Consider the following 25,038-nt stretch of genomic DNA (forward strand, 5'->3'; position numbering starts at 1 on the left):
GGGTCTAGCTAGGCCTTACCAATTTTACAGGCTGCACCGTGTCCGTCCGTTTAGGCATTCAGGCTTGCCTTGGACGGGTATGGTACGGTTTCATTTCAGTCGGTTGGTGTTCGATCTTTAATTGGGGCAGCCTTATTTGGGCTAAACGGGTCTAAACCGGGTCCAAAATGGGCTAATGAGCCGTTTAACTCTAAACGGTCTCTAAACGGTGTAGGCTTACTAATTGACATGCAACCAGAATTTTTAGGTTAGGTTGACACAACTTATACTAATTGCCTTAAATTGGCCATGATTTTTTTTCCCATGTTGCATGTCAATTGGGGCTCAAATTTCTTTTTTATTAGGGGGAAAGGGTGGAGTTAAGGGACCCTAGCTCCCTTCCATAAATTTTAAATGTACACATCATTAAAATGAAGAAATAAATCTTTAGAAAGAGGTTTTTTTTTTTTAATTTAGTTTTATTTTTATTTTATATATAGCTTTAGAAAGAGGTTAATTTTAAAAAGTGGTGCATTAATGGTTCATGTGTAAGCCTTTGTGCAATATCATATCAAAGAATAGACATCCACTTCAAGGGTAGGTAATTATTGCTGTTCATTCAAACTGTAGGGTTTTTTTTTAAGGAAAATTACATGATTAGATATCATCAGGTTTTCTCTTACAAAAATATGTATTCATATGTTGAGTCAACAAAAATATACTATTTTGGGTTTAGGTTTACAAAACTACTCAAAACAGTATTCTCCCTCCAACATCAGTACGGGTCAATGTTAAGATTCAGGGAAGGTGTTAGGCACCCCGGTCCACCTGGTTAACTGGTTTTCATAATACTTGGCTAAAATAAGTATAACAAATGCAAATAACTAGAGATACAACAAAGGAAAAATAAGTAAAATGCAGAAAATAAAAGCTAGGGTTTGATCTATATACATATTCAAAGCGTTTGGCTACAAGTCAATGGTTAGAATACATAAAAGTAAATGAAGGATGAGATTAAATTCACATACCTAGAGCGTTTGACTGAAAGGTTACTATATATGAAAGTAAAAAAAGAAACCATATGATATAATAATCAAGGGTACACAAGACAACACAATCTAAATATTTAAACCCTAAAATGAGTGAATGCATACAAAATCAAAAGAAAAGCATAAGATTCAATATGAATAAAAATATGACAATAAAACTCTAATTACTATGATAAAATAAGCATAGAAACTCATAAATTATAAAATAAGATAAAATTACCAAAATGCCCCTAGGACTAAAACAAGCCTAGAAAAAATGTAGAAAAATCCCTAAAAATCCTATAAAAAAAAAAACAAAAACAAAAAGCCTAAAAAAGATAAATTCACAATGAAAACCCCAGAAAACATGGAAAGTATGGATTTGAACATGAAAGCATAAAACCAAGATTAAATCCTAAAAGATCGACAAAAACACTTTTTTTGCTAGAAGATCCTTGTATTAAAGAAAAGGCAAAAGAGTCACAACTCCAAAAACAAGAAGAGACCAAAAGCAAAACACAAACACAAACTGGACCAGCCAGCCAGTTCCCCTAAATCATAACAAATCTATAACTAGGCAAGCCCATAGCATCACGAGCCAACTGATCTACAATATGACTAGGAAAGAGCAAGTTTGTAGAAGACACTCCGTTAATCGCCACATGCTTTGCCAAATAGTCTATGATAGGATTTGCTTCCCTAAAGCAATGCGAGATTTTCCAATTGCAGGAGTCAAGGAAAGGCTTGAGAGCTTGCCATCTTTGGAGCACAAACCACGGAATGATTGAGTGTTGAATGGCCAACACCAAAGCTGCTGAATCAGATTCAATCCAAAGGTCCATGAAGCCACTCTCCCAAGCAATAAAAAGCCCATCTAACAGAGCCTCAAACTCCGCCACAAAGCTATTTGAAACCCCCAGGTATCTGCAGTAGGAATGCACGACTTGGGCTTGATGATTTCGAAACACACCCCCCATGCCTGCCCTTCCTGGGTTCCCGATCGAGCTACCATCGATGTTGAGCTTGATCCACTTCCTAACCGGCCTGCACCAAAAAGCCTCCAAGACATCATTAGATTTGACATTAGAGACCGCCAATCCCAGGTTTCTGACACAATTCAAGTCCTGAATGTTTTTCACCCCTTTGATCACATGATTGCAATCTCTAATCTCCCCTTTCACAGAATCCAGGATCTACTTCACACTTCGAATAATACCCTCATGCAGCCTTCTATTTCTCTCCTCCCACAAAATAGCACAGATGATTGTTGCCCCTGCAGCCCAAGGCTCCTTGACGTTCGTCCATTTGAGTTTTCCTTTCCACCACTCAAAAATCTCTTGAATGGAAGAAGGATTTCCCCACACAAAACCAAACCAAGAAGCAAAAGAGTTCCAAACCGCAGAACTGAACTCACAATTAAGAAACAATTGATTGGCTGACTCACCTTCCATCAAGCATAGAGAGCATCTAGGCGCCAAATAAATTCCCCTTTTTTGAACTTCCTCATCCGTGGGGATCTTTCCATGAGCCATCCTCCACCCAAAAGTAGCATGACAAGGTTGGACATTCCTAGCCCACACCAGGTTGGCCCAAGGAACAATAGGCGATTTTCTTCTAATACCCTCCCAAGTATCCTCCACAGAGAAATCACCCGACTTCGACAAGCTCCATCTAACAGCATCCTCCACTGGGTAGCAAGGGATGGGAAAATTTTTAATAACCTGGAAAGCATCATTCAAGGCGATTGAAGTCATTGGCGGCAGCTTCCAAGCCCCCTCTTCAATAAAGTCACTCACCTTTGTTGCATCATTACTAAAGAACTCCTCACCCAACCAACATTTTTCTTGAATAGAAATAGGACCCCACCATTTGTCCCTCCAAAAATTAATTTGTTTTCTATTTCCCAAGATCCAGTGTTCCTTCTCTACCACAAAACTCTACATTTTCCTAATACCTGGCCAGATGGAGGAGGCTTTGTATTCACACCGCAAATTCCCCCATTTGTTGGCGAACTTGTGTCTCAAGAATGTGGAAGACGTCGAATTGTCATTCCTAATCTTCCAAGTTAGCTTGCACAGCATAGCCTTGTTCACATCTCTAAGCCTCCTTATCCCCAATCCCCCTTCCACCTTTGGTTTGCAAAGTGTGTCCCAACTAACTGAAATAGCCTTTGGGGACTCAGCATCACCTATCCAGATGAAGTTTCTCATCCATCGCTCTAGGGAAGTAATCAACGAAGCAGGCCACCAATATACTGAGAAGCTGTGGATCAGCATACTAAACACCATGGACTTCACAAATTCAACACGACCAGCCATCGAAAGCAGTTTGCCTTTCCAACCAGCCAATTTATTTCTGACTCTATCCATCACCGAGAGCAGCATATCCTTTTTCACACGGCCCTTGGAGATCTCAACACCGAGGTACCTAGTGGAAAACTTACAAATCGGCATCTACAGCACCTCCTCAATAGCCTCACGCCTGTTAGGGGGCATGGGACCTAGGAACAATGTGCTCTTTTCCAGATTTATCTTTTGGCCGGAACACTCTTGGTATTTACCAAGGAAAGACATGAGATTCCTGACATAATGAATAGAAGCATTAGTGAAGATAAAAATATCATCAGCGAACAAGCAATGCCCTGGAGTGCGAACACCTTGAGGCCCAGGAAAAGAAGCAATTTTCTTTTCATTGAGCAAATTTGTCAGACCCCTGCAAAGCACCTCCGCCGCTAGGATAAAAATCATAGGGGAGATTGGGTCACCCTGGCGCAGCCCGCGTTCCACACCAAGCACCGAGATTCTAGTAGAAGTGAACAAGCTACCAAGCCATTTAATCCATTGCTCCAAGAACCCAAATTTAATCATCACTTTGAAGATAAAATCCCACGAGATTGTATCATACACCTTCTGAATGTCTATTTTCAGCCCCATCCCTCCTCCCCTAGAAGCAGCCGACATCATGTTATCTAGCTTAGAAGCAATTGCAATATTATCATGGATCACCTTCCCCTATTGGAATGCACCCTGTTCCTCTGAGATTAATTTAGGGAGAACCACCTCCAACCTACAAGCCATGATCTTGGACAAAATCTTACAAAAGAAATTCCCCATGCATAATGGCCTGAATTTCTCTAAAGATGAAGCACCATCCACTTTAGGAATAAGCACTATAAAGCAATTATTTTTCAATAGTGAATCACATAATAAGGAAGAAATAACGAAGAAAACATGCAGGATTTTAAAATATGCGCAATGTATAAATGATATGAAAAAGCCAGAGGAGATTTGAGGGGCAGTGGAAGACTTCTAATACCATTCTGCGTCGAGTCAAATCAGATCTTAGAGATGCTTCATCCTTTATGAAATGCACCATCAAGTCCATACAGGACCTGCTGATTGCACGTGATATTGATGCTGCATTCCCATAGGCACAGGCCAATGAAATTATTGCAGTATTGTGGAAAAAGCCGAGCTTTGATTGGGTGAAGCTGAACATTGATGGATGTTCATTGGGGAACCCGGGTCATTCCAATGCCGCTGGAATTTTTAGAAATTCCCAAGGACAGCCTGTGGGAAGCTATGCCGAATACCTGGGAATTACTACAAATCATACTGCAGAATTTACAGCTTTCTTTATTGGTGTGCAGATGGCATGTAACCATCACTTTATACGACTGTGGATTGAATGTGATGCAGAGGTAGTCGTGACAGCTATAAAAAATGGGAACATCCCCTGGAAATTCAAACAGGCTTGGCTTGGCGTGGCAAGCTATCTCGAAGGCATCATGTGGGAAATCACTCATAGCTACAGGGAGGCAAACATACTTGTTGACATTATTGCAAAGAAATGTGCCTCTACTCACACCTCTCAACAATGGGATAAAGCACCACCCTATGCTCACTATGAGATTGAATGGGACTTGCAAGAGAGGAGTCGATTTCGTTTCCGATGATGGTAGATGCTGGTGTAGGTACTCCTTGACTTCCTGTTGATGGCAATGCCGAAGGTGGGATTTCAGGGATGTCCTATAACTAGTTTTTTATAGGCTAGTGCCAATGATGGTTTTGTATCATTGGAGTCCCCTACCTGGGGACCCTCTTGAACTTGTATTTTACTCATTATTCTAATACATACTTTGCTGACCTTTAGGAAAAAAAAGATATGAAAAAGAAAACTTAGATCTAAACATGGGAAAGACGAAAAGATATGAAGGTATGCTAATGTATGAATGCTAGGGACTTACCTTATATGCATGAACAATGTACATCATTAAGATGAGAAATACATAAAAAAGATGCGAACCCATAAATGCTTATTACATGACATATCAAAATATCAATACACATGAAGATCACCATATATTAATAAGGAAGAACATGGAAAATAACATGCAAATGATTAACCTATCATGCAAAAACCTATTCTGTGGGTGCATAGACAAGGAAAAAAAGATGATGTATGGTAAAGAAGAAAAGGAATCTATCCATGAAAAAATTATGAAATCAATATTGAATCATTTAGGAGATTAGAAAACCAAGGGTATATATCATGGTGAAGATGGAAAGAATACTAAAGCTTAAACTTGCACCACAATATTCAAAGACCTGTAAACTTAATCTAGAAATATAAAGAAAGGAAGATATGAGAGTATGTATGATGAAGAACATTAATCTATGCACAATCTATATATAACAAACATAGGTGCATTACAACTACTTGAAAAGGTAGGATTATACACCCCTTTGTGTGTAATAGAAACAAGAGGAGAATCAAAATTCAGGAGATCGAGGTAATTAAAACCAAGTTAAAAAAAAAAAGAGAGGGAATTTTGCATAGTTGAAGAACCATGAAAATTAAAGGTTAGAGACCATCCTAAACTCAGGAAGAAAGCCTAAATCTAGATTCAATCACCCAACAATTAGGATTTCAAAGCTTTTTTCTCTCTAACTCACTCCAAGTCAAGAGACCAAAGTTAACCAAAGAGGGATATATCCACATAAACGTGAGAGAGCCCTATATTTATAGATTTAAGGAGCATCAAATCCTCAATACATCATAGGATACAAAGGCTCCATCAAATCGTCAAAATCGAATCATTTTGAGTGGTTATGCATCAAAGGTACAAAAGTGTGCCAACATCACTTGGCCAATCAAATTAAGGTTAATAATGTGTTTAACTCGATCGTTAAGGGACTGACTTGGGGGGGCGTGGGGCAAGGAATGAACCCAAATGGGTTCTTGACCTCCAAGAATAATCCCTATCTATCTCGTAATCATGACATAAATTCTATAAATATATAGTCCATGTTTTCTAGGAATTCCCATTAATCGAGGTTAAACTGCTCGGTTCGACAATCAAACAAGAACATCGACAACAAAGGCCTATCAAAAAGCATCCTTTGATATCACATCAGATAGTTAAACTATCAAGCAAAAGCTAGTGTTTGTCAATATGTGGACTTGACAACAAGCTAACTTTTCATAGATTTTGTTCATCATTTTGAATGAACCATTCAACCGAAGAAAATGTTAAGTGATAGTTACTCATTGATGAATCAGGCTTTTTAAATGTCGACATCTAACCTAGGTTCTTGGTAAAAAAACTCAAAACTTACACCAATGTTTGGCTAAGGTGAGGGAAAGAGGATTGCTCATCAAGATGGGAAAGATCCTCCTAGGTGTCCTTAAACCAATATTACCATTCATGAGCTAAGGGAGCTTATCTAATGCTTTGTGGCACGCGAAGAGCCCGATCTCAGTAAGGGTCGGCTTAGCGACTACTACGAGTGTAGCGCCCCCAAATCCGGGTGAGATATGGGTGCTGGCCCTCGCAGGCCGCCGTGTGATAACGGCCAATCTTCCATCTCACTTACATTTAATTCATTGGCAGCGGATAATCAATCACTCAAATATCATTGAATTGCAGTGGAAACTAAGTCTATATCACCTCAATGCACAGCGAAAGTTATTCATTCTAAGTAATTCTGTCAATGACCGAAATCTAAAAGAACTTCATTCACATAACCATAGTCTAAAAACCTCTCACTTGAGTCATCACACAACTTGTATCGTCATAAAGCATTACATCCCATTCTATTCTTCAAATTTCATTAATGCTACGACCACCTACTATCCCGAAACCCACCAACTGTCTTGAATCATAAAAAGAAAAGAAATAACTCTAAGCGTTATTAAATCAAGGATCCACTACTCGGGAATTATCAAGTAGTTTCCCCTAGCCTTCTTAACGCACTCCATACGGTGACACTCCATGTGAGCCTGCTCTGTGTAAAATATTGAGGGGTGAGCTCAACTAGCCCGTGAGAAGAATACGATCATATTATGATGCAAGAAACATGGATGATAGAATCGAACATATTATACATTTGATCATAGATATATAATCATGCATGGCATTTGAAAATAACACTAAAAACATGCTCAATGAAAATATAGTACATCTTTTAATTCTTAAGATGAATCATTTAATTAATTTGGTCTGGTCATTGTGAACTACCACTCAAATGAGTAGAAAGTGAGGTTGTCATAACGCCATAAACTTAAGGTCTACTCTGATTCCAGGCATCGTAACCACTGGGAGGGCGTCTGTCACACTAGGCATGATCTACTCGATTCCGGGCATCGTAACCCGGGAAGGATCACACTCTAGCATCTGTACACCTCATCCGGTACCTAACCCCCTCTTTGGAAAGGGGTGGTAGTCACATGGGTTCTTTACCATTCCATTCCTTTCGTTTCCATGAGTCTAACATTTATTTCAATCTTTCGTTCATGAAATTCATATTAGCCTTAAAATCTCATCATAAATAAGATCATCTATTTATATATCATTTAAAACATTCTAAGACATATAATATAATACATTTCACTTAAACATAAATCATGATGCAATGAAACATGCTTAATCATAAAGTGCAATAAAACTCAATACTATGATGATATTCCACTCACATTGCCTTGTGTCCATTGGTTCTATGAAAACCCTTTCCGTCTCGTTTCTTGTGAATTCGTCCACGTCACCTACATGGGTATCCTTCCTTAATTTAAAATCTAAACATTTTATTACTTCAATTTTAATGATTTAAAAACATAGACAGTCCTAATTTTAGGTTTTGGTCCATTATATATACTATCGACTTCCCCGATTTGACTTTGGTTCACCCAATCAAAGAACCATTATTTTGTTTGTTTACTTGTAATGCAGGATTGATAGAGAAGAAGGTGGAAAGGGGTAGCAACTCTCCTAGGTCCCTAGTAAGCAGTAGAGAAGCCCTTCAAGGCTTGCCCAAGGACTCATCAAGGTTCATTAATGGAGTCTTCTCCAAAATAGAAATCAATATCATATTCTCTCTGTCTTCTCAATCCAATAGAATAGCCATTAACTAGCTATTGAGCTCACGAGATTACAAGAAGAATAGGAAAGATACATAAAATAATAACTAGATAAAGCAACTAACATAAAATAGTTACTAGACATGCAATCAGCAATAACATAATAGGGAGTTAGATAGGAGCAGCAATAATATAATAGGAAGCTTAGTGCTGAGGTAGATGGGGTGTAAGCTTCTCATGGACCCTTCTGGAATGCCAAAGATATTTAGGATGGTTATGCGACTCAAGTGTTCCTCTTATAACCATGGGGTATATGGAATAATCAGGGTCTCTGGTTCAAACATGGATTCAAGTCGGAGATCGGTTTATCCTGTGCATAGCACGGAAGTTGGTCTGGATTATTGAGTATTATACATACAGGGTGCTAGGCTATATTCATTTAAAAATAGGGTATACTATTTAGGAATGGGATCACCACCACCCATCAATGACACCAACATATTAAATAATGGGGTTATGTAATCATCATCCAACAAACATTAAATGAAACCAATGTAAATATAACATAGTGAGGTCATGTAATACTATTCATCATAAATATATATATAAAGTATTAGATTTGAAAAGTATCCACTACTAGCCTTATAATATATAAAATTTATAAATATGTTGAAACCAATACTATTCAAGAGGAAAGCATTCGGTTGTCTTTAGGCTTGGTGACTTAGTCACCGCGGCTTGAGAAGATGACCGGAGTCATGACCAAGGTGAAAAGAATGGGAATAAAACTAGTAGGTTTATATATATCTGGTCCATTATGATCATATGGGCAGGGGTATTTCATGCTCAAGGTTGAGGACTACAGAGGCTAAGGATACCTGAAACGTTAACAGGTGATTTCGTCTTCCACGGTGAAGCTGGTTCTGGACGGTGGAGTCTTGCACCGCAGCTGCTACGTGGGTGACAGCACCTCCTCTTTTTATTCCAAAAGCAACTCAGCTCCCTCAAATTCTTTTACACTTTGACCCTATTCCACCTCTCACCTTCGTCTCTCTATTTTGTCTCACTTTCTCACAAACTACCTCTTCTTACCATCTCATTCTCACAATCCACTCTCTCTGCTAATGGCATGAAGATCATTCCCTTCCCTGCCTTAGCTTTATAGACTCTCTCTTACTCCTGTACGTTGGAGGGGATGATGGAATTCGAAATGGGAAGTCAAGAAAGGATGCTCCAGCCATGATTTAAAACGGCTAAGGTATTAATGCGAGTGCCAGTTGATTGAAGAAAATCAAAACAGAGAGATCCTACCCGCCGCCTACCTATCACATAATGCCGACGCAAACGGGAAAAAAAAATGAGGTGTAGAACTCGCGTGAATCCCGGATGACTTTGGTTCTGCAGAGAATTGGTTCCAAAAATAGGGGTTTACTGTAGACAAGCATGGCAGAGATAATCATGCGCAGTGGTTGGAGAAGTTCTCTCAACGGAGAGGATCGTGGTTGCGAGATTTTCTCGGCAGAAATATTGTTGAAGTTTTAAAGAAGAAGAAAACAATGAAGGACACACCCATGTGACAACTACATGCGTAGATAAAGAGAAGTGTATTTAGATTTGGATGTTGAAGTTGATAATCTTGACTTTTGAACCATATTCATTAATATATCTACCTATTCAACTATTCAGCTACATGACCCATTCGCCCTTTTTGTTGAAAACCCTATTTGAATGTATTAAATATATATATCTATGAAAATTTAATATAATGCATTTATGTATATAAGAATATCTCGAAAACTAAAATTCGGGGTATCACAACGAGGCTAGTAGGGCCTCATGGTATCATGTCCATCTGTTTCGGGGTACCAACTCCCATATGTACTTCATCGCATGGTCCCCAGAGGTATGTTATTATGCTTTTTGACCTTTTTCCTTTAAATTCAAACTTGCATGAAATTGTGTATGCTAAATGTTTGAAATAAAAAATCCCCAATAATATCCCCTTGCTGTCATGCCTTGTTCAATCACCCTATGACTTGCATGACCCTAACCCTGAGGTGACCATCATTGTTAAACCTACACCCATTTCTAACCCGAACCAAGGTTATAGGCCCTGAATTGGAGGTCACCATTGTCGGTGCCTTGTGTTGTATTGACGAAGTGTACGATAGAGAAGAAGGTACCCCAGGGGTGAGGGTTTACATGAGACGAGTACCCCCTCCATGTAGTGGCTTTGTGCACTCCTTGATGTACAACCAATCGTAAGTGTCATTTTTCTCCTACCAGTCCTTTGCAACCCAATCCAGTAAGGTTGGGGAGAGGGAGAGAGAGAGAGAGGGCGAGAGAGAGGTGAAGAGGTTTAAAACCCTAACCTCCACGGCAAGTAAGAAGTTGGGCAGGGCAAAGGCGGAAGAAGTGGGTCCAATTTTTATTTAAAAATTAAATAAATAAAACAAGGAAAAAGAACCTTGAAAGGCAGCATGGTCCCTCTGCCCAAATATAAAGGGCACAGAATGATTGCCCTGGCCTCATGAAAGGTGGAAATCTCACCCCCTGAGTTATGCTTCCATGCACGCTTCGATTGTCCTCCACACTTGCGTAGGTCCACACTGCCTTTCTGAGAGCCCTCTCCTAAAAGAAAAAAAAAAAGGATAAATAGCGCTAACTGATCACGTAGCGCGGTGTGTACCTACACCCAGACACAGCCACACGCGAACCACTCCTGGAACTTTATGCCTTTCTAGGGGTGCACCGGTCATTTCGTGTGCATGTGTGTGTTTTTTGACACAAGTACAGGCTGTCTTTGTGTGGTAGTTAGTGTTCCTTTTCCCAAGAAAAAATATAACAATCGTTCACTAATAAATAAGATTGCCTCACATTGGCCAACTAACGTACAAGGACCTTAGTTAACATCCTTGTTGCACAAGTCGTGAATTGGACCATAGTTAGCAAAAATAAGAACGGCAAAAAAAATAAAAATAAAAGAAAATAAAAGGAAATGGACAATAAAGGTTTTAAATGTTTATATTTCAAAAAAATGGAACAAAAAAATGGCACTATTATCATATAAATTGAGGATTTTTTTATTTGAAATACATGCTTCTAATGTTCAAAACAAGTGTAACGTCCCAAATTAATCTGAATATATTCCACAACCCATTGAAAGTTCCTAGACATATCATATATCAATATCCAATTCATCTATCATAATGTCCAAAGTTCAGCATTGTGGCTTGGCTATGGTGTTGCTCATTATTTTCAACACAGTCAAAACACTCATGGAGCAATGCATGTTTAGTTGGAATTGACAGTCTTCGCTTTAGAAACCCTTTTCAGTAGATACACCAGTTTGTAGCTCAATTTTGGAGTACATGCATTGGCCTTGAGTTGAAAGTGATATCATGAGAAATGTAGCCCTTCAAGTAATCTTTACGTCGGTGAAAGAATCAGGTCGATCAGAGTTCAGGAGAGAGAGAAATATGATCAGTTAAGTAAGACATTGTTCAACAAGTCCAAGATCTTAAAAAACATTAAAAAAAAAAAAGAAAAAGGGAAACATGTTTTAAACATGTTTAAAACGGGAATGCTTGTTGTTTGCCCTTTTTTCTGATATATTCAGTAATATGACACATAAACATTACGAATAGAATTCTCCAAGAATGCACTACCAATTGCAGCGTCTTCGTCTCATTATTTTTGTGAACCATGTCACCTGAGCAAGTTCCACCAGCTTCCTTTCTCTTTGTCTTTAAATTTATGTACTGCACCCTTGGAGTTGATTTATTCGAATTTATGGGGACCTTCCCCTGTGGTTTCAACCACTGGATTTTGTTATTATGTCTGTTAGCACCCCATATGTGCTTGTTTCACTACTATGCTAAAGGAAACCGAACCCACTTGTTTCACCTCCGCCAACAAAGATCCTAAGTGGCGCCTTGCAATGGCATTGGAGTTGAATGCACTCCTTCACAATGAGACATGGGAATTGGTTCCCTATTCACCCTCTATGAATCTGGTCAATTGTAAATGGATCTACCGGATCAAGACAAAAGCTGATGGGTCTGTTGATCGTTACAAAGCACGTCTCGTAGCTAAGGGCTTCACCCAACAAGCTGGAATTGATTAAAATGAGACCTTCAGTCCGGTCGTCAAGCCGGATACTAACTGGGTTGTTCTCTCCTTGCCTGTCACCAATAATTGGCCCTTGTGTCAATTAGATGTCCAGAATGCGTTCCTTCATGGAACCCTCAATGAACAAGTTTTCATGCATCAACTCCAAGGTTTTATCCACCCCCGTTACCCGTCTCATGTCTGCCGGCTTTGCAAGGCCTCTATGCCCTTAAACAGGCTCCTCGAGCCTGGTATCCTTGGCTTAGCACTTATTTGCTATCCCTTGGGTTTGTCGTTTCCCAGGCTGATTGATCACTCTTAATCAAACGCACCTCCCATCACCTACTCCTCCTGCTTATTTATGTGGACGATATCATAATTACAGGGAGCCGCCTTCAGGCTGTAACCCATCTCATTTCTCAGCTGGGTCTCAACTTTGTAATCAAAGATCTTGGAAAATTAAACTATTTTTTGGGTATTGAGTGTAACTACTCTTCCATGGGTCTTTACCTCACCCAATCAAAGTATGCGTCGACTCTCCTGCAGCGCACCGCCATGATGGATTTCAAACCCTGCTCCACACCAATGGCCACATAAGCATCTAAACTTTCCACGGTTTTGGGCAAGCCGCTTTCTGATGTCACTCTATATCGAAGCATGGTTGGGGCCCTTCAATACCTTACCCTAACAAGGCCTGATTTTTCCTTCTCAGTTAATAAGGTTTGCCAGTTCATGCACTGTCCCACAACGAAGCATTGATTGGCTGTTAAGTGCATACTACATTATCTCAAAGCCACACTCCATCATGGACTCTCCATTCACCCAATTGGGGTTCTTCACCTGAACGCTTTCACTAATGCTGATTGGGTGGGGTGCCCTGACGATAGGAAATCCACTAGTTACTTTTTATCTTTCTTGGTCGAAACTTGATCTCTTGGAGCTCCAAGAAGCAACCAACTGTGGCTCGATCTAGCACTGAGTCAGAATACCAAGGTGTCACAAACTCAGCATCCAAGTTAATTTGGCTGCAGTACCTTCTTCGAGACCTTGGCTACAGTTCCTCTTCACCCCTGTCATATGGTGTGACAACAGCGGCGCAACTTACCTGGCTGCTAATCCCATCTTCCATGCCCGTACAAAAAATGTTGAAATTGACTATCACTTTGTTCGTGATCAAGTTGCCAAGAAGTTTTTGGACGTTCAATTCATTCCAACTCAAGATCAACCGGCCGATATCATGACCAAACCTCTATTCGTCTCTTGCTTTGAGGTTCTGCATTCCAAGCTTTTTGTGGCCGCACCACAGTTTCGCTTGGGGGGGTGTAATATGACACATCAGCAAGATAAAGCTCATGACATACGTAATGTTGATCCTGATAAAAAACGATAGTAACAACACCCAAATTATCACTCGTAACTCTTGTAGAACTCTATCTACCTACCCCATCTGTTGTAAACAGCCTCATCTTCTCATCTCTTGTAACCATAATGCAATATAAATGTACTTGGACTGCTCACAATGAAAGTGCAGAGAATCCTACTCATAACTATCTGTTTACAATATTCTTTTATTTAGGAACGTTTTTTCTGATATATTTAAGAAACATACAACAAAATGTTTTTAAAATAGTTAAAAAGGGGAACGCGGCTCTTGATGAGACAATGAAAAAAAATGTTTTTCTAAAAACCAAAAAATGCCTTTTGATCTGGAATCAGACCAATCAACCGATACGTATCAGTGTCAACAATCATGATAGCCGATACCATGTTTTATTTCCCTGGTCCCAACTCCCAAATGGCGAATCTACGAGAATAATTTTCTGGCAACCTAACTCCCAACACCAGCTCCATTTCCTTTCTTCTTTTCTCCTCCCCGATCCCGTGATCTCCGCCTCTCCCACAAATTTTGAAGCCAGAAAATATATCACGTTAAACACAAGATGTCAGTTTAAGAATTTTTCTACTAAAAAGGAAAAAAAAAAGTTTAGGAATTCGCTCCTACACTGCCAAGGTAGCCAGGTAGGTTCCAGCTTCAAATTCAGGATTATTAAATTTTCATATTGGTCGGTGGACCATTCCTGGTGGTTCATATCTCCGACCACGGGAGTGGTTGACCCTTTGGTTCAACAACCTTGCCCAAGGTCGTAGCTGTTCTTCTTAGTTCTGTTTCACAGATATCAAAAGATTACATGATTCATTGATCAGATCAATATGCAGTTCATTCATTCCATTCTGAATTACATCCAGCATCAAAGTAGCCTGTTATGAATGCAGATCGTGTCCTTGTACAAGTGCCGTCAAATGCCAGTCACATGGAATCTACTGTGGGACTCATAGGCAGAGTGGATTCCATGTGAGTGGTCTTAGAGGGCCTTGGATGGTACTTGTACAAGGACAAGATCCAGTCTTGTCTGTTATGTACATAATGGGGTATGGGTCCTAGATTGGTTAAAGAGTTTGATTTAACGCATTTCATCAATTCTTGAGCTTTTGATGTATCGGTCAAGTACCTAATATAATTCCAACTATTTAGACCTGAGACGATGAGACCATATGGTCCACGTTAAATTCTTGGGCAATTACTATCACTACCCTACACTTAGCCTATATTTACTAAAACTACCCTACCTTAAACTTCTTTTCTAATACTACCCTGCTTTTAAACTTTTACATCTCCTTCTACCCTCATGTTTTTAAGTACCCAGATTACCCTTCCTTTTCACCTAGTAACCTGCTAATCTACTTAACCTACCATTCTTCTTCTATTTTGGACTATTTTTGTCATTAAAATAGTAAAAAATGAAAGCACCCACCTGCTTCTCTCTCCTATTTTTTTATTCCATTCGGTTTTTTTTCCTTCGATTTTTCTATTTAATTAAATTTATTCAACATTTCATCTCCATCGTTCTTCTTCGAACAGATCATGGTTCTAAGTATCATTATTGTATCGGGCGATACGTATCGGTTTTGCTAGTCAACGAAACTGATACAGTGTCGATACCGTATCGGTAGCTCGGTACAAACAAGGGGTAAAATGGTCAAAAAACTCATTTTTTTAAGGAGATTCATGGGTAATTTTGCCTGATACAGCCGATCCAGACCGATACCATATCGATATCGTATCAATTTTGTAGGTTACCGATACCCGTTCCAATAGCGTGCACTAAAACCTTGGAATAGATCGAGTCTCTTCAAAGCATCCCACTTCTCTCTCTTCCTCTTTTTATTCAATTTACTTTTTACTATTTTTTATGAGAGTCAATATGTTCCATGGTTTTAGTGCACGATATTGGAACGGGTATTGGTAACCTGCAAAACCGATACGATACCGATATGGTATCGGGCTGGATCGGCTGTATCGAGTAAAATTACCCCTGATCATTTTACCCCTTGCCGTATCGTGCTACCGATATGGCAGCGTCACAGTATTGGTATCGGTGACTAGCAAAACCGGTACGTATCGCCCAATACGTGCAATACGATATCGATACTTAGAACCATGATCTGTTCCAGAAAGAACGATGAGGATGAAATGTTGAATAAAAAATTAATTAAATAGAAAATTGAAGAAAAAAAAACCGAATGGAATAAAAAACGGGAGAGAGAAGAAGCAAGTGGGTGCTTTCGTTTTATACTATTTTATTGATAAAAATAGTAAAAAATTGAAGATGAATGGTAGGTTAAATAGATTAGCAGGTTACCAAATGGGGCAATCTGGGTATTTAAAAACATGAAGGTAGAAGGAGATGTAAAAGTTTAAAAGCAGGGTAGTATAAAAAAAAAAGTTTAAAGCAAGGTAGTTTTAGTAAATATAGGCTAAGTGTAGGATAGTGATAGTAATTGCCCCTAAACTCTTTGCAAAAAAACCAAAAAAAAAAATATAAAAAAAAAATTGGTTGATCAAAATGGGATGGACGGTGAGTCGTGCATTACAACTTATGTTGGTCTTATTATATATATATATATATATATATATATATATATATATATATATATATGTAGGTCCTAACGTGCAAGCTACCAAGTGAGTTGACACATAAAATGTCTCCTAACTACTACCCGAATCGTGCATCCGCGTAATGAATACAATATTAGGGTTTAATCATCCAGACAATCCCTTATAAGAAGGCCGAGGATCGATGAAGTTACCATCGATCTCATCTCATCAACAGGAATTCAACTATTCAACTATTCAAGAGGAAGGTGTAGAAGAGAAAGAAAGAGTAGCTAGCTAGTCATGGGTTTCAACCATATCCTCCTGCTATCCATCATGGCTCTCTTGGCATTCACAGTCAATGCCTTACCCAAATTTCCCTTTTTTGACAATTCTCATCATCCACCACCACCACCACCTCCTCATCATCATTCTCCACCACCACCTCCTCCTCATCATCCTCCTCCATCTCCCCCTCCTCACCATCCTCTACCTCACTACGGCTTCCACTTGCCCAAGCCAGAAGAAGAGAAGGATGTGAAGTCGATTGGTGTACAGGGTGTGATTTATTGCAAAGCCGGATCTAAGCTCGTGCCCCTTAAAGGTACTTTTATATGTATATTTTTAGCTGAATTAGCTAGGTTATATTCTTGCATTTCTTACCCATATCCAATTTCGTATTTTCTTCCCTTTTTCAACCAATTTTTTTTTCTTCCCATTTAATTTTTTTTTTTATCAATAATATCTAATTTAGTTAAAAGAAATTAGAAAGAACTGTACAACCATAAAGAGAGAAGACATTAAGAGCCCTTGATGGACACGTCAATTTAGAGGTTTAATGTTAGGTACTTAATCGATACATCAAAAGTTTCGAAGTTGATGGAATGTGCGGGCCCCATTAGGTATTAGAGTGGGACAGTTAGGTACATAATAGACTACCACGCTTCCGTAGTCATCGTGTTCTCACTCTAGGCATGCAGCTTTCACTCTGACGGTAGGTGGACCTTTCCAAGTAGCTTCACTTTGCTCCAAGGATTTTGCCTTGCCACAAGTAGTCTTTTCTTGACGGCTTTCACACTACTTCAAGCTAGTAGCCCTTTCCGTGAGTCGAACCTGTGACGTAACGCCCAACTTTGATACCAAATGTTACGATTTTAACCCTTTTAAATAGAATGTAAGATACATTAGATGATGAATATATATATATATATATATATATATATATATAGATATAGAGAGAGAGAGAGAGAGAGAGAGAGAGAGTCTTTGATTGGTTAAATTAATATTATTAATGTTGGGGGTTGTTGTTGTTGGTGTAGGAGCTGTGGCAAGGATAACATGCAAGGCATTTGACAAGCATGGAAGTGTGAGCGGTAGCTACACAATGATGAGTGACACAGACAAATCTGGATACTTCTTAGCAACGATGTCAGTTGAGGATGTCAAAGAAGTTGGAAACATCACAGAGTGCAAGGGATACCTTGACATGTCTTCAATGGAGTCATGCAGCGTTCCCAGTAATGTGAATAAGGGGATCAGTGGATGCCCTCTTGCAGGCCCTCGCCTTCTCCATAACAAGATGCAATTGTACACTGTGGGCCCATTCGAGTACATCCCGGTGTTGCCCCTTGGCGATTGAGGACCTGTTTTTATAGGTTACTACTCAGTGATATAGTTAAGACTTAAAAAGGCCGGCCGGGTTCTACCTACTTCTACGTACAAGAAACTTTTTTTTTTCTTTTTTTTTTTTTTTTTTTTTTTAAATGGAAGAAGCTATGGAAGGAAGGAAGGAAGGAAGGAATAATGCAAGTTGTGAGCAAGCTTGGCTGGTTTTTGAGTTACCACATACTTGATATATACTAGGCTACTTTGTTATTGTAATATTATGTTTGAATTTAATATATATAATCGTTTTTAATTAATTGTTTGAAAAATGGGAAGCAGGAATATTGGTTAAACCATTCATCTTTCCTTCATCTTCATATTGATATCATTTTCACCAAAACTTAAAAGATCTGGCATGGGTTAGTTAATCTACAAATCAAAAGACGGAGAAAAGGCTGCAGGAAGAAGAGGAATAAAGAGGTTTATCGATCATAAGGATATTTTGGTCATTAGATTTCTTTAAACTAACGTCTAACGTCCCAAACTAACGAACTAGACTAGAGTGTTACAAAGTTTGGAAAGTAGAAGTACAGTTGAACTTTCATGGGCAATTTGAGGGGGGCATTTGATAAAAACCTAAAGAATATTACCAAGATATGGGAATTTATAATTGTATGGGTACATGCATGATGATGAGGCACAATCAAGTAGGGGTGTCAACGGGGTCAGGCCTTACCCTTATGAAATTTTCATAATCTTTCTTGACTTTGATTTTTTTTTATTTTTATGGTTAGGTTGACACAACTTATACTAATTGCCTTAAATTGGCCATGATTTTTTTTTCCCATGATGCAGGTCAATTGGGACTCAAATTTTCTTTTTTATTAAGGGGAAAGGGTGGAGTCAAAGGACCCTCCCTTCCATAAATTTTAAACGTACACATCTCTAAATTAAATGAAGAAATAAATCTTTAGAAAGAGGGTAGGAAATTGTTGTTCATTCAAATTGTAGGGTTTTTTTTTTAAGGAAAATAGCATGATTAGATATCATCAGGTTTACTCTTACAAAATTATCCATTCATACATTCAGTCAACAAAAATATACTATTTAGGGTATAGGTTTACAAAACTACTCAAAACAGTATTTCCCTCCACTATGCACATTTTTTGATCATTTTACCCCCACCTCCACTTCTAATAGAGATGGAAGCTTAGTTGCTCCTCAGTTTTATATGATCTGTGTTGTCCATCATCTTACCTGTTTATGAACATAAAATACGTTTTTGTTTGAAAAAAAATGTTATCCCCTAAGCACTTTAAAAGGAGAGTGTTTTGAACATTGAAGAATACAAGCGATCACTTTACATCACTTGCGATATGGTACTACCCGACCCAATGAATCAATCTGAATTAGAGGAGTATATATATGGTTTATCGTTATGTTGTGTAAGCAAGTGAAAAAGTAAGATTTGAGGATTTTCAAGTTAGTGCATTTTACTTCCATTACATAGTGAATCATCTTCTACTTCGCCCATGGACGTAGCACATCATATTGGTGTGTAAGCCACACTTTTTGTTGTGTGTGAAAAAAGAAATAATAACATTGGTGTGTGAACCACGTTAATCTCTACGTCATCCTTACTCTGTTTTTGTTTCATGATGTTTGTGTTAACAATAAATGATTTAATATATAGGATCGAGTTTCAAATTCAAATTGAAAAAAAAAGGACCAGTTTTCCTTCAACCACCGTAACAGCTTCAGATGTGAGGGGGGTATTGGGAGAATATTTTTGAGAATATACTAAAACCCTGTAGGCCGGGGTTTGTGAACTCTAAGATGGTAGCTGAACCTTCACCACACATGTGACGAAGGAAAACTTAAAAAACTGTGTTTTCACCACAAGTGTGACAAAAGAAAACTTAAAAGGCTGTGTTTGCATGGTATGCATTCGAGGTCGATTTCGAATGATAAAAAAAGTTGTTTTTATCATCCAAGAATGAGAAATAGACCTAGAATGCATTCCAAGAAAGCATACCAAATACAGCATTAATTTAATGATAAATTTATAATATCTATTACATCAAACTCATTTTTAAGACAATAATTCTACTTTTTTTCGGTTTAAACTTTACCATGCAATTAGATATATATATCAGGTCTTCTGTTCCATGGAGCCACCATTTGTAACACAGAATATATATGACACATATATAACTAATACCCCCATATATATTCTCAACCAACCTCGCCATCATCAATGGTCAAACTCAGATCTTCCAATGATTTGTCGATGCATAGCTTAGCTTTTAATTTGCATATCTTAAAATTAAGACCCCTAACGTGCAGACTACCTCTGAACAGTTGAGATCCTCCAGTCGTGCATCCTCGTAATTCACTATTTACTCTCTCTCTCTCTCTCTCTCTCTAAAGGGTAGGTGAGAGTTGCCTTCTCTTATAATTGCTACTACATGCAAGGGAATAAGCAGCAATGGCCTTCAAACATCTGCTACTCTTGATATTCCCTCTGGCTCTTTTGGCACTCAGAGTCACAGTTAATGCCTATTCCACAGGCACAGTATCCTACGCCAATGGCCCAAAGCCAACCTTTGAGAAGCCCAATCTGCAAGAGGGGGAGCAAATCCAAACCCTCGGCATACAGGGGCTTATTTATTGTAAAACAGGCTTTGACCTCATTCCTCTTAAAGGTAAGAATTAACTATATTGATTTGTTTTCAGATCTTCTTCTTCTTTTTTTATTTTTATTTTTTTTATGCATGTGTTTGTGTGTATTATTTGGAAATAGATATCAATTTTGATACATTTTATTATTGTATCTTATTACAATCTTAGGTTAAAATTGCGAAAAGATGATTTTCCTTGATATTCTTGTCTTGTCAAGGAGAGCTTACCTTGGTGACCAAATAGTTAGACCCTCAAGTCTCTTGCTTATATGTCAAGTTTCAGTTCAATTAAAGTTTGCAACGTAATAAATTAGAGGTGTTTTTTTTTTGGGTCAGAATCTTTGAATTTTATTACCAAAAATCAAGAGATTGGCAAACCAAAGATTAAAAATACTAGAATATTCTCTAGTATAAATATTGAAATATGGGAAGCAGTTTTCTGTACTGGAGTGTGGCCTGCGCCGGCACTCCCGTGAGTCTATCTCTCTCCTCCTTAAAACAAGGTGACAGATGTGTCTTTTCACATGAGGAGGAGAGAGATAGACTCATTGGAGTGCTGGCGTAGGCCACACTCCCGAACAGAGATCTTTTTTCCTTGACTTATCAATTACATCTATTTTCCACATTTATATGCTTGTAGGTGCTATTGCAAGAATAACATGCTTGACAATCGACGTTAATGGATATGAGGAGCCACCATTCTCCTTCCTGAGTGAAGCAACTGACAAGAATGGTTACTTCTTAGCAACACTGCAACTTGAGAAGGTGGAGCAGAAGGGAAGGTTGTCAGAGTGCAAGGCTTTCCTTCAAAGCTCTCCATTGAAGGCCTGTAGTGTTCCCACAAATATGAACAAGGGGATGAGCGGTGCCTCTCCCATTTACCCTCACCTTCTTCCCAACAAGAAGATGGTGTTGTACTCCGTAGGGCCTTTCGTATACACCTTACATTCAACCTACTAATATCCTACAACAACATGTTAAAGGTCCATCCCTTACTAACCTATTATCCTTCTTTCAAGATTCTTATTATGCCGAGCCAACTAGCCCAAATTTTGTTCATCATGACATCTTTTGGGACTCCTAGGAAAAATCTTGATTTAGATTTCAATATTGAGAGAAATTCATTATGGGTATTTTTGTTGTCTTGAGGTTCTATTGATAGCCATGCCGAAGATGAAATTGAGTCATTAAGATTTTTCTTTTAATTTGTTTTGCTCTCTCTGCTGATGGCATTGCCTAGCTGAAGGTGCAATGTCAACTCAAATTTGTATTTTTCCCTCCTGGTATGCCTGGACGTTAATCATGTACATCTTTATACGTAATAATATATTATTTTGTTGATCTTTAACAAAAAAAAAATTTCTTAGATGCTATAGATAAGTGAAACTCAATGGAGAACGTTTTCTCTTAAAATCATTTAAAACCATACAAGAACTTACTGTGTTATCATTCAAACTGATTTTAAGAAATACAAACCATTTTCTAAAAATTTAGTTACCATAAAATTACCATTAAATCTAATGACAATATTAAAATTGAATTAATTAAAAGTATAACTAGAATCAATAAGCCAGAAATATAAATCATTCAAAAACTAAAATTTCATTATCCGAAAAGTTTAAATAAAAATTGCTAGCATCGACCACGTTGGCCTCATTTCCCAATCCCATTCTTAGACGTAACTCATTACTCTGAAGCCTTCTTGTCTCTTAGAAACCCAGAGTCCACGCACCATGATTCAGTTGGTACGTTGTACCAAAACATTGGATTTAGTAGAGACGAAGGTTTCAAAAATATCTTCTTATGGCTTCTACTTCAAAGTAGCTAGGTAGATCTGACAGTTCATTTTCCAATTTCCCAACTTGTGGACGGCCTTATTTAGCTACTTAAAACGTGTGCGTAAAATTTCATTCAAATCTGTCGCTGTTGGGTTGTCATATAATATGAAAATAAGCATTTTATCCCTAACATAACTTTGGTATTTTAACATTCTAAAATTGAACCGAAACTACTAGGACAACCTTATTTATCCATTTTGATCTCGTACATAAGATTTTTATCCAAATCTTACACCATTTGGGCCTCATCTAACGCAAAGAAGAACCATTTTATGAGTCCCTCCACTTATCACACAGTTTTGAGTTTTGACCATGTTACCCAAAAATTTTGGGCATGATAATTGTACGGATTGAAAATACTCAGAAAGACCTTCACGGTGATATATGGCGCAACAAAATGGGTCTGGTAGATCCAAAGTTTTTGATATTTGAATTTTGACCCTTTTAATTAAACAATAAAAAAATAGTAGAAAAAAAAATCATGGGGATACTGGTCTGCACGCTACTAGATGGCCATCCATGCGCGCGGGGCCAGGCATGCCCAGATCTGGGTCTAGACCCACGAAGGCCTGACCATGCCTGTGTGCGCGAGGGCCATGGCTAGCCATGCTGCCCATCCCAGGCCCTTGCGTAGGGCCCAGGCCATACCTCCTTATCTTGTCTGCAGCCCAGCCTTTAAACCCGGATTTCAGCCCATTTTTGGGGGTTTGAACCCCCTTATAACCCCTATTTAAACCCACCTGTACACTTCAATCTTCTTCTTCTTCCACTCCTCTTCCCCTCAACGAGTTTACACTCCTTTGGCTTTCATTTTCATTACTCACCCCCATGGCCACCTCCTAAGCCTATATAAAATTACTCTTTTACCCTCCTATGCACAACACACCCTATTGGAGTTTTGCCACATAAGCCATGATTTGGTGGACCCCGGTTGCGCAATCCAGAAAATTACATGTACCAACTGTTGAGTTTGAACCATCCCCTCCTACAACAAGGTAATTTTCTTAATTTTGATAAAATTATCTATTTTTTTTATATTTTCATTTCCTACTTGTTAAATAAGTTTTGGCAAAAGTTTTCATACACGGTCGTGTATGCATGCACGGTCGTGTCCCCTCTCACAAAAAATTGGAAAAGTCATAAACCCCCACCCATTGAAAATTCCCACCCTGAGAACATATACGGCTTACACAGCCGTGTATGAAAACTTTCCCCATAAATTTTTATGCCTTAAAAAATAAAAAATATCTTTTACGTATTGAATTTGAAAAATTAGGGAACTCATGTTTTACTATATTTATGGTGTGTTATGAAATTCGGGAGGTTTGTGGTATTTATATTCCCCTTTTTGCCCTTAAGGGTATTTTCTAAAATTTAACACAAAAATCAAAACAAAGGTAAGAATGGTCTTTTAAATCCATATTAATGTAAATAAACATGTTTTAATTTACTGTTTAGTGTTTTGAATAAAAAAAAAAGTACATTTTAAAAAGTTTGTTTCATGTATTTTTACCATTTTACCTTCAAAGGGCATTTTAGTCTTTTCATATTTTTAAAATAAAAAATCTAAAAAAATATATTATATGTATTTTCATGCTTTATAATGTTATTAGTATGACCAGATCAACGTGTGTGCTTGTGTTAAAAGCTCCCTGGACCAACTTCTAACATGAGGGAAGTGAGATACTTCCATTCAAGGAACCCTACCCTTTTAAGTTCTCATTCCTATACATAAGCTTTTTTTCTCATCCTTTTCTTTTCCAATGTGGGACTAAAGCTCCCACACAATAACTTCTTTATAAATGCAACATACAAAAGTTGAACTTTCTAGGAGGGAAAAACTAAACCAATTTTCAAAAGGCAAAAAAGTATTATTTAACTTTTATTTAAAATTCATTTTCGAGATAGTGTTCCTACACAGGAGATTCTTCCATCAACTCCATCAAATAAGAGGAGCAAGGGCTTTTATGTCATTTAGGATTGGCATTTATTCCAATCTGACTGCATTTAATACACGTTGTGCACATGCACAGCCGTGCATGAAAACCTTTGCCAATTCATTTTACAGTAATCCTCTTAAAAGTGGTATAAGAAATAGTTACTAGAACTTAACCATTAGACGGTTTTAAATTACCAATGCTAAAAGTCTCAAAGTTGTCGGTGTTTTTTTATTGTTATAGTGAAAATTTTCCTTTCAAAGGATGTTTTACATGAAAATTAATCTACTTGTAAAAATTTCCAACTTTTTGAATGTCTTTATATTTTTTTCATTTTACATTAAAATAAACAGTGAAAAATTTTCATTTTTTGGCCTTTTTACATGGAACAAATGGAGCCTCAAGAGTTTTCTTCCGTTGTTATTCATAATTGTTCATTAAATTAGGACCAAGTTTTCCTTCACCAATGGTAAAAAAGAAATCTCTTCATACAGAGGTTCTAGTGGTTGGATGGGATTCTTGAAATAGTGTAAAGGTCATTTTAGACTTCACACAATAGGGGCAGAGGAA

At 38.1% G+C, this 25,038-nt stretch overlaps 1 protein-coding gene across 1 annotated transcript; it reads left to right on the top strand.

The window, feature by feature from the left end:
• Positions 1–8,582: 8,582 nt before the first annotated feature.
• On the top strand, positions 8,583–18,046 carry LOC122646202 (protein SEED AND ROOT HAIR PROTECTIVE PROTEIN-like). Its single transcript, XM_043839700.1, has 3 exons — positions 8,583–8,754; positions 16,835–17,011; positions 17,727–18,046. The coding sequence occupies exons 1-3, from the start codon at positions 8,583–8,585 to the stop codon at positions 18,044–18,046; spliced, it is 669 nt and encodes a 222-aa protein (XP_043695635.1).
• The last annotated feature ends 6,992 nt before the right edge of the window (positions 18,047–25,038 follow it).

The sequence above is a fragment of the Telopea speciosissima genome, chromosome 11, assembly GCF_018873765.1.
Source record: "Telopea speciosissima isolate NSW1024214 ecotype Mountain lineage chromosome 11, Tspe_v1, whole genome shotgun sequence".
Taxonomy (NCBI): domain Eukaryota; kingdom Viridiplantae; phylum Streptophyta; class Magnoliopsida; order Proteales; family Proteaceae; genus Telopea; species Telopea speciosissima.

Bases quoted from the DNA above. Each gene is read 5' to 3' on its own strand.
- LOC122646202 (XM_043839700.1), top strand. From the start codon at position 8,583: ATGGGGTGTAAGCTTCTCATGGACCCTTCTGGAATGCCAAAGATATTT. The intron at 8,755-16,834 runs GTCTGGATTATT...CACCTCCTCATC, and splicing joins TGTGCATAGCACGGAAGTTG to ATCATTCTCCACCACCACCT. The intron at 17,012-17,726 runs GTACTTTTATAT...TTGTTGGTGTAG, and splicing joins TAAGCTCGTGCCCCTTAAAG to GAGCTGTGGCAAGGATAACA.